A 14,951-nucleotide genomic window follows, 5' to 3' on the forward strand; every position below is an offset into this window, starting at 1 on the left:
TCACATCAAGCAGCTCACAACTACATCTCCAGTTGCAAGTAGATCAGATACTTCTGTGTACTCAGGTGCACATACCCAGGCACCAACCCACACACATGCAAATAATTAAGTAATTAAAACACAAAATAAATCTCAAAAAACCCTCAGAAATAAAAATAATAAAATTTTGGTAATATGACTACCAAATATTCTGAATAACTAAAAGCTCTAAATTATAATTTATCAAAGATTTTCCTCAACAAAGCTGTTTAAGATAGCATGGTACACATAGAAGCAGGTAGCCAAATGGCAGGGAGGGAATCTTTAGAAAATGAATAAAGAAGCCTAAAGTGTAAACATGCTTAGAATGGACATAGAAATAAACTCAGGCAGACTTAAGAAGCCACAGGACTGAGACCTGTAAGTCATTGCCACATCCAAGTGCTGAGATTCTAGGCATCTTCTACTATGTATAGCTACAGTTCTATTTTCTCATAACAACAACAAAGTCCTTTCTCATTTTATTAGTTGCTTAAGGCAGAAACAGGCATCACCCATCATTCTGTTCTTCTTTATCCATCACTTCTAACTAATCATCACGCAGTGGTCATTCTATTCCTGAATAATCTTTAAAGTGAACTGATTTTGGGATTTGCAAAACTCAAATACTTTAAGGAGTTTAGGAGGTGGCCAAAGATGAAATGTAATATAAGAATTTACATAATGAAAAATCAAAATTTTGCAAAAATTTATAAACTTAAATTCAAAATTCCAGTAATGAATATAATGTATACAATTTAAGTTTGCTAATTTAAGAAAAACATAATTTTTTGAGTGTGTATGTGAAGAAAGTAATTCATTTAATTAAAATCCAAGGCAAATATTCATTTGTAATCCATTTCCAACGAGAACAAAAAGAAAGGAAAATAAAAGAACCAAGAAATAACAAAGTGGGACAAAGTACAGGACGATTTAGTGAATTTTGAGTAAACAAAATTTAAAATGCTTTAACAACAAAAAGAATTATTTATGTATGTATGATCACAATGCATATGCCTGGTGCCCATGGAGGCCAGAAGAGTGTGTAAGATCCCTTGGGACAATAGTTACAGAGAATCATACTTCGGGTCTGCCTTTTCTGGTTTTTTAGGATGGGGAAATATGCATCTGAAGTTTTGCTCCCTTTCACTTTGCCATCTTTAAAAACCTCAATGACAATGAAGTTCTATAAAAAAAAGAAAAGAAAATTCGAAGTAACATAAACTTACAGCTTCTCTGCCAATGAGTGGATAAAAGGGAGTACCAAAAAGTTTCCTTCCATTGATAAACGCCTTCATAATAAAATTGGTCACTGTAAGGAAAGAAGATAATAAAAGATGCAGACTTTACTATGTCAGAACTTTTAAAGCATATATTCTCTATATTTAAAACTTACTTTTTCTAGAAACACCAGCACCAAGGTTATGATTCAAGTCAAAAGGATCTAGGAAAAAACATTTGTGGATTAATTATGAGTACTATCCCATAAAGTGATGCTGCAGCAATAGGGGTCTAACTATGTATTTTCAGACTAGTCAAGCCAGTGAATTATTCTTTTAAAATTATTAAGTGACAGAAACAAGAGGCTTACTCTTTCATATCAGTTTTCCTTGCTAATTTTTCTTGTGGTTCTTAAATTAACAAAAATGTATCAAAAATTAACAAAAATAATCACCTTCAATTGCAATGCATTTAGATGTCCATTGCTTTTCAAAAGTGGTCAACAGCTTTTTCTGCCGAATACTGATTACATACTCCTTGAAATCAAACTCTTCAGTATAAAAGCGAAGTAGTCCTAACCAAAGCTCTCCTAGTGATTCTGTGTTCTTTCCAAGAGAAGGTAAACGCTTTTTCTTCAGTTAAGAAAAAGGGGAGGAAGAGAAAGATGGAAGAAGAGAATAAGGGGAAAAAAAACAGAGAAATAGGTGTATTATCAAAAGTACAAAAATTAAAAACAAGTAAAATTATTAAACCATGCAAATCTTAATATCAGTAATCATTCTATAGTATAAAAATTAAGCAAAAATTACCAGTTCTTCTGTTTTATCAAAGAAGAAAGCATTCCATCCATCAACCATTCTCTGTGGAATCTGTTTTCCATCAAAGATCTGTATAAAAAATGTTATAATTAGATTTCAAGTTATCCAACCCAATTACCTACAAGCCTTCATATCATTTTAGAATTTACCTTCAGGAGACATTAATGAATTATTTCCCAAGGAAAAACACTAGGATGAGATTAACTTGATACCAAGCAATTAATTAATTAATGAGACTATACCTAAAACCAAGCTGAGAAATTATGTCTTAAGAATGTCAGACTCTGAGACTATACCTAAAACCAAGCTGAGAAATTATGTCTTAAGAATGTCAGACTCAGCCGGGCGGTGGTGGCGCACACCTTTAATCCCAGCAGAGGCAGAGGCAGGCGGATCTCTGTGAGTTCAAGGCCAGCCTGGTCTACTGGAAAAATCCAAAAAAAAAAAAAAAAAAGAATGTCAGACTCTCCGAACAAACAATATTGATGCTACCTGTTTGGCCTATCTAAATACATCCTGCCCATGATTAAGGAAGATCAAAGTAAAGAAAATAAAAATGTGCTTGAATAAAGGATTATAAATGTAGATATACAGTAGACAATACTTATTATATACCCAAAGGAAATCAATATCACTGATCCCTAGTACATTTAATCAGTTACTAATATTATATAAGATAGAAACATGCTTAGGTATCAGATTATGTTTAATGGAAAATTAGATAGCTTTCCCTGACATCTTTATAAACAAATTATGAATTCTTCTTATTAAGTTGCACAGTCTGGCCTCAAACTTGAAATCCTCCTGCCTCAGCCACCAGAGCAGCTGATAATGTGTCACTATGTCTTACTAAGAAATACTATTTTCCAAGAAAAAAAAAGATCCACAGGGTTCAAGCTAGTCTCTAATCTGTTATGTAGCCAGGGATAACATTGAACTTCTGATCTTCTTGCCTCTAGCTTCTGAGTATTGAGATTATAGACATATGGCAAAATGGCTAGTTTATACAATACTAGGGATCAAACCTAGGGCTTTATGTATGCTACACAAGCATGCTACCAACTCTACTACACACCTAGCCCCTGTGACTTGCTTTTCTAAAAGAGGTTTAATACAATGACTCAATAAAATAGAAAGGTAAACAATACTGCTTCAAAGTTAGCAAAATTATTTTCTAGTATCAGGTCTATATACAGATTCTGGTCAAGATAATTTCCAGTAAAGATAAAAGATTTCATTAACTACACAAGTAGTTTATAAATTGACTTTTTAAAAAAGTATTTATTTTGCATTTACTAACATGGATACGTGTGTGTGCACAAGTGAGTGCAAGTGCCCAAGGAAGCTGAAGGCATCAGATCTCCTGTAGCTGAAGTTACAGGAGGTTGTAATAGCTGCCCAAAGGGGTACTCAGAACTGAATTTGGGTCCTCTGCAAGAGCAGTAAAAGCAATCTTAACTGCTTAGGCCATTTTTACAATCCCCAAATTTACTTAGATTTTTTAAGTTTATTTTATTCTAGGTGTGTGTCTTGGTTATATGTGTCTGTCCACCATATATTTGCCCGGTATACAAGAGGACCAGAAGGACGTCTGACCACTCTCTCTTGGAACTGGAGTTATAGGCGGTTGTTAATTGCCATATAGGTGATGGAAATTGAACCCAGGTTATCTGGAAGAGGAACTAAACCTCTTAACTACTGAGTCATATTTCCACACCCTCCCCCAAATTTTACTTAAAAAAAAAAATAATTACATTTATCTATTGTGCATGTGTTTGCACACATGCAAAAGCACACGGCATGACACACATCTCACAGGTGGTCAGAAGACAACTTGCTCCTAGAGGTTAGTTCTCTTCCACCACACAGAGTTCCAGAGATAGAACTCAGGTCGTCAGGGTTGAGGACAAGGGCCTTTATCTGCTAAGACATCCTGTCGGGCTCCCTAAAATTCAACCTTCTTAAAAACTGACATGTGAAACAAATAAAAAGTAGAAGTGTCTTACCAATTTTAATTTTAATACTTATTGTTTTTATTTGTGTTATGTATGTACTGTGTTGTTGGTTTTTTTTTTTTTTCCAGACAGGGTCTGCCTATGTAGCTCTGTATGACCTACAACTCACTATTTAGAATAGGTTGTACTTGAACTCAGAGATCTGCCTTGCCTGCCTCTGCCTTCTACTGCTGGGATTTAAAGTGTGTGCTACTACCCCTGCAGTCAGCCAAGGACCAGAACTGTTTTAAACATAACACAGCTTTTCTTTTCCCGTCTTCACCTCTCCCAACATACACACAGTAATGAGTCCAAAGTATAATGAAGCAGAACAGTGTTTCAAATCACTTGATTAGTTAATCCTTGTGGCCCTTAGCAAGTGGTTTGCCCTATGTCTGGCCTCTCAGATTTCATTCTCATGTTTAAATTCTTTATGGTCAAAGAGTTATAGCCGGTGTGTGAAGCACAAAACCTCATTAAACCAAAGCTTACTATATACAAATTATTGACTGAATACATTCTCTATATTAAATATAAAGTTTACAAAGATTAAGCTAAATAAGCAGCTTCGGAATACTTAATCTATAATTTAGAGAAATACTGTCACCCAAAATTGTTTAGTGTATGTTCTGGTATTTCATAAAACGAAAGAAAGCAAAGACTTGGGGACTGGAGAGAAGGCTCAGTTGGTGAAGCACTTGCCTCTCAGAACCCACATAAAAAGCAGGGCATGATAACCTGTAACCCTAGTGAGGGAATGACAGGATGCAGATACGACAGTGAGTCTGCAGCTGGAATTGTAGACAAGTGGTAGAGTATTTGCCCAACAAGTGCAAGGCACTGGGCTCATGCTCTCGAAAAAGTGAAAGATTAAGAGGCTGAAGTATAAATTCTATCATTAAAGATTTAGATGTTAGGGGTAGGGATATAGTTCAATGGTTGGTATAGCTTGCGTGGGATGTAGAAGACCCAAGTTCAATCCCAAGTACCAAAAAAATCAAAATCATACTTGCTTAAGAAACTTGAACATTCCCATGTTTACTGTCATATTATAATAGTTATGATCTAAGGCTTAAATATTTGGCTCAGTGGCATTAAGTACATTCACAGTACTGAGTTAACATCAGCCATTTAGTCTTTTTTCCTTTGCTTGTAAAACAATTCTGTATGTGTTAAATTGTTATTTTCCATGCATTCCCTCTCCCAGCTGCTGGCAACTAAGATCCACCATTCTACTTTGTGTACTTATGAGTTTGATTATTCTAAGTACCTAATTGGAATCAAATACTATGTCTCTTTATTAACTGGCTTACCTCATTTGGCATAATGTCCTCAAGGTTCTTTGATTAAATTTAATTTTCCAGTTGATATAGTTTAAGAAAGCATAAATTTTCATGTAATCAACTAAGAACAATACTCCTAAATCTCTTTACTGTTAATTTTTATGTAAAGAATTTTCTTGGACTTACGATTTGCTGGAACAGAAAAAAAAACTCTGCTTAAGAATGGTCCTTTTAACCTGAATGTATTATTGATCAACAACAACAACAACAACAACAACAACAAACCTCCAAGGGTTAGGAACTCAGTTTGGTGGTAGAGCCCAAGGTTGCCTAAAGGTTCAGTCCTCAGTACTAACAAAATTAATCACAATTCAAGAGCCAAAACATAGTTTAGTGTTATACCTGAAACCCCAAAATCAGGAGACAGTGGCAGAATAATACCAAATGTCAGACCAGCCTAACCAATTTAACAAAACCGTTTAAGATATAATCTATAATGAAATATAAAAATTGTAAATACATAAAATATCTAACATTATAAGGGAACTTGAGATACTCAAGTTCATTTGTACAGCACTTGCTTAGCATGAATAAGGCTCTGGGATCAATAAACAGTACCACAATCAAATCCCAGGCTAAACCTTAATAACCAGCTACTTAAAGTTAGATTTAATTGCAAATGAAGCCAGAGGTAAGTAATGTTATTAAATATATCCATTACATTAAAAAAAAAAAAGATTCATGCCACTGGCCCATACTTAAATAATACCAGAAAACAGAAACCAGATGACAACCAGAAAAGGATAGAAGCAAAAATGTACATATCAGTCTCAATCTACAATCAGAGCTCATCATACTGGGTTCATTGATTGCATGTCACTTTAAAATTATAGCCTGTTAACCAAATAATGGGGTATTCTCTTTCAACAGTATATATGCTAAGACTGAAACAACACAGAGAAGATCAACATGGACTATGCATGAGAATGACAGCATATTCACCAAACAGTCTATATTTTTAAGAGGCCATGAATCTGGAAGGAGAAAGAATGGTACATGGGAGGTTGTGGAGGGAGAAAAAGGAAGAGGGAAATGATGTAATTATATTATAATCTCAAAAACTAGAAGACATATTTTCAAAACAGATAATGTGAAAGTTTATTTGAGGTGAATAAAAGAATTCTATTATATTTTCCCAACAGTAACAATAATTTTGGTGATGATAATAATCACCAAAAAAGAATGATAAAAGAATAATTAAAACAACCATCACCTACTTTTATATCTATTGTTAAAGGCATTCAATTTCTCGATTTTATTTATTATGTTGCATGAGACAGGTTCTCGCTATGTAGCCTTGGTTGGCGTGGAGTTTCCTATGTAGACCAGAATAGCCTGAAACTCACAGACATCCCCTGACTCTGCTATCTTGAGAACTGGAATTAAAGGCTGAGTGCATGCCAAGCTGCTTTTGTTTTCTGACTTTTGAGAAAAGGCATTACCATGTGGCCAGGTTAGTTAGTTTGGAACTGCCTTCTCATGCTCCTTAAAGACATGCACCTACTCATGCACTACTTCAGTGTGTGCTATACAAGACAACACTAGAAAAGTTTTATCATTATTTGTTTAATTTTGTCTGTTAAGACAGGATCTTCTTCCAAGGTGGTGGTTGGTGCATGCCTTTAATACCAGCATTTGAGAGGCAGAGGCAGGCTGATCTCTGTGAGCTCAAGACGAGCCTGGTCTACAAAAGCTAGTTCCAGGACAGGCTCCAAAGCTACACAAAAAAACCCTGTAGATCACCAGGCTGGCCTCAAACTCACAGATTTTTTTTTTTTTTTTTTTTGGTTTTTCGAGACAGGGTTTCTCTGTGGCTTTGGAGCCTGTCCTGGAACTAGCTCTGGAGACCAGGCTGGTCTCGAACTCACAGAGATCCGCCTGCCTCTGCCTCCCAAGTGCTGGGATTAAAGGCATGTGCCACCATCGCCCGGCTCTCTATGGTTTTGGAGCCTGTCCTGTAACTAGCTCTTGTAGACCAGGCTGGTCTCGAACTCACAAAGATCCGCCTGCCTCTGCCTCCCAAGTGCTGGGATTAAAGGCGTGCGCCACCACCGCCCGGCGAACTCACAGATATTAACCTGCCTCTGTCTCCTGAGTACTGGGATTAAAGGTGTGGGCCACCATTGCCTGGTTGAGGATTATTTCAAAAAAAAGAAAGAAAGAAAAGAAAAAATTCTGAATTTCCCCATGTGGCTCCAGACAAGACAGGTAAATAAAATATTTCTCTGGAATGATGGTGGTAAAATAAGAACCTGGATGCTCACCCTCTGTGGCCCATTAACCTGTTCTCCAGCTTCAAGGTAGCAAAGTTCCATGACTGAAGAAGGTAAGGGAAATGAGACTGAAGGCCAAAAACTCAAACCTCAAAATTAATTAGCAGCATTTGGTTAAATAAGACAAAACAAAAAAATTAAAAATAAAAGCTACAATCATCACCATCAATGAGTGAAAAAAACCCCAGGAACATAAATTAACGTAAAAACAAAATATGCAACCACACCTCTAGATCCCATGAATAATAAAAGGCAATATTATCAACTCTCTATTCCCAGACATAATAATCTAATTTCTTTCCGATTTTTGGTTGTTTTCTTTCTTGCTTGCTTAGTTTCATGGTAGTCCAACCTACTCTCAAACTCGGTATATAGCCCAGAATGACATTAAACTTCTGATCCTTCTGCCTCCAACTCCCCAGGTTTTGGGCTTACAAGCACATACCACATTTGATGGATGTGGTACTGTGGAAGCAAACACTGGACTTCATGCATATTAGGCAAGCACTCTACCAAATAAGCTAAATTCCTACAATGTATGTTTGTCTGTTTGTCTTTTCAGATAGGGTTTCACTGTAGTACAGGCTGGCATTGATGTCACAGTAATCTTCGTCCCTCATCCTCCCGAAGTGCTTCAATTACAAGCATGAGACACACTCAACTAGATCAATTTCTTAAAAGATACATTTCTGTCAAAATGCAAACAAGGAAAAACAAAACAATCTGAATAGGCATTTATCTGTTAAATTAAACCAATACCTAATAACATTCCAAAAAACAATCCAACAATGTATCAAAATAATTATAAATCAAGACCAAGTGAGATACATCCCAAGTATTCAAAACTGGTTCAACATATAAAAATCAAACTAACCTATCACTAACAAGTAAAAGAAAAGTCATATTACTATATCAAGACTCAGAAAAAGCATTTGATAAAACTCAATACCCATTAACGAGAATGAAAGAAAAACCAGACAGAGTGGCACACAACTATTTCCAAGTTTAAGAAGGATCAGATAAATTCAGAGTTTAAGAGAAGTTTGGCCAACACAAAAATAAAACAAAACAAACAAACAAAAAACCTATATCCTCAAAAGACCAAAATAGCTAGGCATGGTGGCATAGGACTACAATCCTGACATTCAAGAAGCAGATACACAAGGATCATCAAGACCAGTCTGGTGTATATATCAAGTTCTAGGTCAACCAAGGGCTACATACAAAATCATAAACTTTAAACAAAATTTAAAAAACAAAATGAAACTAAAATCACTACAATAAAAACAAAAATATCCCCCATAAATTAGGTGAATAGGGAATTGTTTTAACTTGATATGGAAAAAAGTCTACCACAATCTACAGGCCTCTTTTCTCTTTGGGAGTGCTTAAGTTAGGCACTGGCATTGTGTGTGGTACCTCTGCATAGTAGTAAAATTTTCTGCTCTTCCTTGAAGTTAATTTGTATTTTTCGTTCCAATCCTTGCCTGACCCTCATGCTTGCTTCCTTCCTGAATTCAGCCTTCTCCTTGTGCTGTCCCCTTGTGAAACATACTACTTGAAAAATATTGCTGAAGACCATGGCTGGAGAGATGGTTCACGGATTAAAATGACTTGCTGCTCTCACAGAGTACCAAAGTTTGTTTCCAAGCACATCTTGGGAAACTTGAACACACATGGTATATACTCATGAACATTAAAAAGATACTGGTCAGACTTTACCATACACTATTCTACAGATCTACAGATGACAGATAAGCATATGGAAAGATATGTAAGTAATGGGGAAATGCTGACTGAAACAATGAACTACCACAGCACATCTAATAGAATGGTCAAAGTACACAACAGAGGTATAACAGAAATTCTAGTAAGGGTGTGGAGCTCAGAGGCGCTTTCCCTCACTCTGGTGGAAATACAAAATGGTACAGCCACTCTGGAGCTCCACATTTTCACTTTAGAAATCTAAAAACTCATATGCAGTGTTCAGCAATTATGCTCAATAACATGTACCTGAAAGTCTTGAAAATAAACTGACAAAAAAAAAAAAAGTAATTAGGTCTTTTTGTCAGTTTGAAACAGGGTTTCATGTATTCCACACTATCCTCAAAGTCAGAATGTAGCAGAGAATAACTTCCTGTGCTCCCATCTCTAAAAGCTAGAATGACGGGCACCTCTAGGCCTCCTTCATTTGGGTTTGGGAATCAAGTTCGGTGTCTCATATATGTTAGGCAATCACTTTACAAACACAACTACTTCCCCAGCCTTGGTTTTTTTGTTGTTGTTGTTGTTTGATTTTGATTTTGAGACAAGGTCTTGCTCTATAGCCAGAGCGGGCCTTGGACTTTTAATCTTTCTGCCTCAGCTCCCAACTGCTAGGATTACTAGCAAAATTCATTTATATGGATCTTTATATCATCTATATTATAATTGTCAAAACTTAAGAGCAACTGCGATGTTTCTCAGTGGGTAACTGAATAAAGAAACTGACATACAGTCAAGCAAATGAGGTATTTACTGATGAAAAGACATGAAAATATAAATGCATATTACTTAATTTGAATTTGTAAGGCCTTCTTCCCCATAGGCCATATGTATAATTTTAAACCATTTATTTATTTTTATTTTTATGTGTATGGGTGTTTTGTCCACACCAATGTCTGTGTACCACCTGTGTGCCTGGTGCCCAGAGAGGCCAAAAGAGCTGGGACAAAAATTGCAGATGGTTGTGAGCTGTCATGTGGGTGTTAGGAACTGAACCTGAGGGCTCTGCAAAAGTAGCCATTGCTCTTAAACTGCTATGCCAACTCTCCAGCTCTCAGATATTTAAGTGACAACTTTCTACAACTTAGAATCACCTCTGACAGAGAGCATGAGTGAAGGATTGCCTAGATAAAGTTGGCCTGTACACATGACTGTGGAGGGCTGCCTTAATTGTTAACTCATGTAGAAGGACCCTCCACATTGAGCAGCACCATTACCTAGATGCTGTGAGGGAAAAGACTATCTATAACAGGGACAGCTACCAAAAAGAAAGCAGTAAGTATGGATGTATTGATTTCTCACTGTTCTTGACTGTGGATGTGGCATAATCAACTATCTCAAGTTCCTGCTGTGTGACTTCCCTGAAATTATGAACCAAAGGGAAAACTATTTAAACCAAATAAACCTTTTCCTCCCCTAAGCTACTTTTTTTTGTCGGAATACTTTATCATAGTAAAGAAACGAAACTGGAACAATCTGTTAAAGGCTTGGTCACATCCAGATGATGCTATGAAGATCTTATTAGGCTTTTTATGGCAAATTATTAGGTTATTGAGAATAGGTTCTACAAGTGGATTGTGAAACCCCAGTTTCAGTGTCTCTGTGTCCTGGCTCATTAATATGTACCACCTGCTCCAACACATACATGAAACATATGCTAAGAGAGAAAGGGACCAACTAACATTAAACAATATTCGATAAATATACCATTTATTATAGGCTAACTGTCCTAGTTCACTATATTAATGTGAAACTGATTCATGCAATGAGTGAAAAAGAAGCCAAACAAAAAGGTTAGATACTGGGTATAAATGATTCTAACGATTTGATATTCTACACAAACACAAAATTATGGAGATACTAAAAAGATAACTGATTAACAAGAGTTGGCAGGATGGAGGCTGACTATACAAAGCAAATACAAGTTCAGAAAAAAAGTACTGTATAATAACAATGTGTACATAATTATCTATTCAAATTGATATGCTATGCAACACAGAGTGTGACCCACAAACGTAAACTATGGATTTAACGTGACTGTGACATGCCACTGTAGGCTTACAGGCTTTAATAATGGAGGAGTGTCTGCCCAGGTAAGGTTATATGAGAAATCTCCACATATTCTTTTGCTGTGATCTTAAAATTACAAAAAAATACTGTTTTTTTTTAAAGATTTATTTATTTATTATGGATACAACATTCCTTCCATGTATGTTTATATGCCAGAAGAGGGCACCAGATCTCATTATAGATGACTGTGAGCCACCATGTGGTTGCTGGGAATTGAACTCAGGACCTCTGGAAGAGCAGTCAGTGCTCTTAACCTCTGAGTCATCTCTCCAGCCCCAAAAAAATACTGTTTTGACTGGGAATATGTCTCAGTAGTATAGTGCTCACCTATTACATATACATGAGGCTCTAGGCTTGATTCACAGCACCACAGACTTGTAAAACCAAGAACAAAGACATAAAATACCAAGTATAAGTACTTAGTTAGGAATTTCTGCCTGGGGAAAAAAAATATTAAAAATTTTTATTTCCCTGGTACTGACTATAAAAAGGGAAAGAGGTACTGCTAAAACCACAGGATTCGTGAGACTATTTGAAAATTTAGGACTGGCAATCAGATATTTGTAACACATGACTTTATATTTTGTCATTTTCTTCTTTGCCATCATATTATAATTTATGTGAGAACAGAATATGTGGTTTTTCTAGCCAGGCATAATGGCACACACCTTTATTCCTAGCACTCAGGAGGGAAAGGCAAGCAGATCTCTGTGAATTTGAGGCCAGCCTGGTCTACAAAGCAAGTTCTAAAACAGCCAGGGCTGTTAGACAGAGAAACCCTGTCTCAAAAAACAAAAATCAAAACAAAAGAATATGTGATTTTCCAAATGCTTCTAGTATTTTTCTCCTATCTCTAAACAGTTATACTTCTAAGAAGACAGAACTACATCTTCTTGAATGCCCACAAATCCACTCTGTGCCCAAAATGGAAGATTAAGAGTTATTTTACAGCCGGGCGGTGGTGGCGCACGCCTTTAATCCTAGCATTTGGGAGGCAGAGGCAGGCGGATCTCTGTGAGTTCGAGACCAGCCTGGTCTACGAGAGCTAGTTCCAGGACAGGCTCCAAAACCACAGAGAAACCCTGTCTCGAAAAACCAAAAAAAAAAAAAAAAAAAAAAAAAAGAGTTATTTTACACCAATTTCAGAGAGCATAAACTGGCAACAGAAATTGTCACTGAATCACCAATTTTTGGTGAATATGAACTTATTATAATAACCTCCTTTCAAAGTGCATTCTTATGTTTAGCTAATATGACTTTAGAAGAAATGAGGAAATTTTTTCTACTTTTCTTTTTTCTTTCTGGTTTTTCCAGACAGGATTTCTTTGTGTAACCCTGTTACACAGGCTGTCCTGGAACTCGCTTTGTAGGACAGGCTGGTCTTAAACTGACAGAGATCCACTTGCCTCTGTCTCCCAAGTGCTGGGATTAAAGGCGTGAGCAGCTAGCGCCAATTTTCCTGCTTGTTCTTGACAAGACTTTTCAAGGCTGTCAAAATAGACACTGGAATACATAAGGCAGGAGGAAGAAGTAAAGTACTCTAGAGAGAAGAAACTTTATCTTTCCATGTGAGGGCCTAGAATATGAGTGAGTCTGTGGTGAGCTAAAGGAACTTAATACACATCTGCAGGGTTTTTTTATTTGAGGGGGGTGGGTGGGAAGGGTTTCTCTGTGTTGCCCTGGTATTCAACTCTGTAGACTAGGTTGGCCTCAAACTCAGAGATTCACCTGCCTCTGCCTCCTGGGCGCTGGGATTAAAGGCTTGCACCACCAACAACCAGCTCATGTGCAAATATTCTAAGACTACAACATTTTAAACTATTATAAGATATTCAACAGTTCCAGTTACCTCACATTCCTCTGGTAGTCACTATGCTCCTTTAATAAAATTTCCCAACAGGCTCACTATTTAATTATAGCATTAATTTAAAAAAAAAAAAAACAACTCAGAATATGCATGACAGAAAAATTTCTCATTATTTCATGAACCCAGCAAGTTCTGTTTAAATCCATGATTTGCTTGAAAACACCTGTAATACTTCATTTTTAGACAAGTTATCACTCAATTGCTTAGGATGTCCTGAAACACACTATGCAAACCAGGCTGGCCTTGAACTCATGATAATCATATTTCTTTGGCCTCCCAAGTGTTGGAACTACAGGCCAATGTGCTCTGGGCTCAACAGTATTCTGGAAAACTAACCTCTTGTAGGACTGGGATAACTGGTGGCTTTCTTTGCTGCAGAAAGTACAGCACCATAAGGATATACGCATATGAAGATAAACTTCCCCGAGATGCATCTCCAATGTCACAGCGCTAGAAGATAGAATGATTACAAATAAAAATTAATAATCTAATTCCACAAGCTATTGATGACTCTGATATACCATTCTGTTTTTATTTATCCATTCATTCATTCATTTTTGAAGCAAGGTAATCTCTCTATGGAGTTGTGGCTGTCCTGGAACTCACTATGCAGATCAGGGCCTCGAATTCAGAGATTTACCTACCTCTGCCTCTTAAGCACTGGGATTAAAGGTGTGCATCTGATCATGCTTAGCAACTCTTTAAAAATTAGTTTAATAAAATGTTAGAAAAAACAGTTAGGCACTAAGAAAATAAAAGAAGCAAAACAAATTTACTGACCTAGTATTTCCATTCCTAAAATTATCTTTAAAAATGTATATAATAACAAAATTTGATTTTAAAATTGGAATAGTTATAATAGCAAAACCTTAGAAAAAAAATTAGTTTATCAGTAAAGTTTAGGATAAAAGTACTGGAGCTATCCACACAAACTAGTAACAGTACTTACCACTTTTAAAAAGGTTAATTAAGGCCGGGCAGTGGTGGCTCACGCCTTTAATCCCAGCACTTGGGAGGCAGAGGCAGGCGGATCTCTGTGAGTTCGAGGCCAGCCTGGTCTACAAGAGCTAGTTCCAGGACAGGCTCCAAAACCACAGAGAAACCCTGTCTCGAAAAACCAAAAAAAAAAAAAAAAAGAAAAAAGAAAAAAAGGTTAATTAAATTTAAAAAAAAATAAGGGTTGGGAAAATGGCTCAGCGGAATAGAGCAATTGCTATGAAAAGCAAGAGGGACTGAGTTCAAATCCCCAATTTCCACATAAAAGCACAGAAGTGCTGGCTACATGTGTCTTTGAATCCAGCACTGAAAGGCAAAGACAGAAACATTCTGAGAGCTTGTGAGTCAGCTATCTTTTTTCAAAAAAACCTCAGAGACCAGCCAGGCATAGTAGCACACACCTTTAATCCTAGAATTTAGGAAGCAGAAGCAGCAGGATCTCTGTAAGTTTGAAGCCAGCCTAGTCTACAGAGCAAATTCCAGGACAGTTAAGGCTACGTAGTAAGACCTTATAACATAAATAAATTTAAAGTAAATAAATTAAAATGTAATAAAAGCTCAGATATAACTCAGGAGATTAAAATAGA

At 36.5% G+C, this 14,951-nt stretch overlaps 1 protein-coding gene and 1 non-coding gene across 8 annotated transcripts in view; one reads left to right on the forward strand and one right to left on the reverse strand.

The window, feature by feature from the left end:
* The window catches only part of Tut4 (terminal uridylyl transferase 4), a 93,354-nt gene that overhangs the window by 17,703 nt on the left and 60,700 nt on the right, over positions 1-14,951 (reverse strand). For all 7 annotated transcript variants that reach the window (XM_057785060.1, XM_057785056.1, XM_057785054.1 and 4 more), the window contains 5 exons: positions 13,705-13,818; positions 2,049-2,126; positions 1,694-1,871; positions 1,415-1,462; positions 1,248-1,330 (listed from right to left, as the gene is read on the reverse strand). In XM_057785060.1, the coding sequence (XP_057641043.1) occupies positions 1,248-1,330; positions 1,415-1,462; positions 1,694-1,871; positions 2,049-2,126; positions 13,705-13,818 (501 nt within the window). The remainder of the gene's footprint in view (positions 1-1,247; positions 1,331-1,414; positions 1,463-1,693; positions 1,872-2,048; positions 2,127-13,704; positions 13,819-14,951) is intronic.
* LOC130884562 (U6 spliceosomal RNA) lies at positions 6,250-6,354 on the forward strand. Its single transcript, XR_009058082.1, has one exon. It is a non-coding gene; the product is annotated as a U6 spliceosomal RNA (small nuclear RNA).

This window comes from Chionomys nivalis, chromosome 11 (assembly GCF_950005125.1).
Source record: "Chionomys nivalis chromosome 11, mChiNiv1.1, whole genome shotgun sequence".
Classification (NCBI taxonomy): Eukaryota; Metazoa; Chordata; class Mammalia; order Rodentia; family Cricetidae; genus Chionomys; species Chionomys nivalis.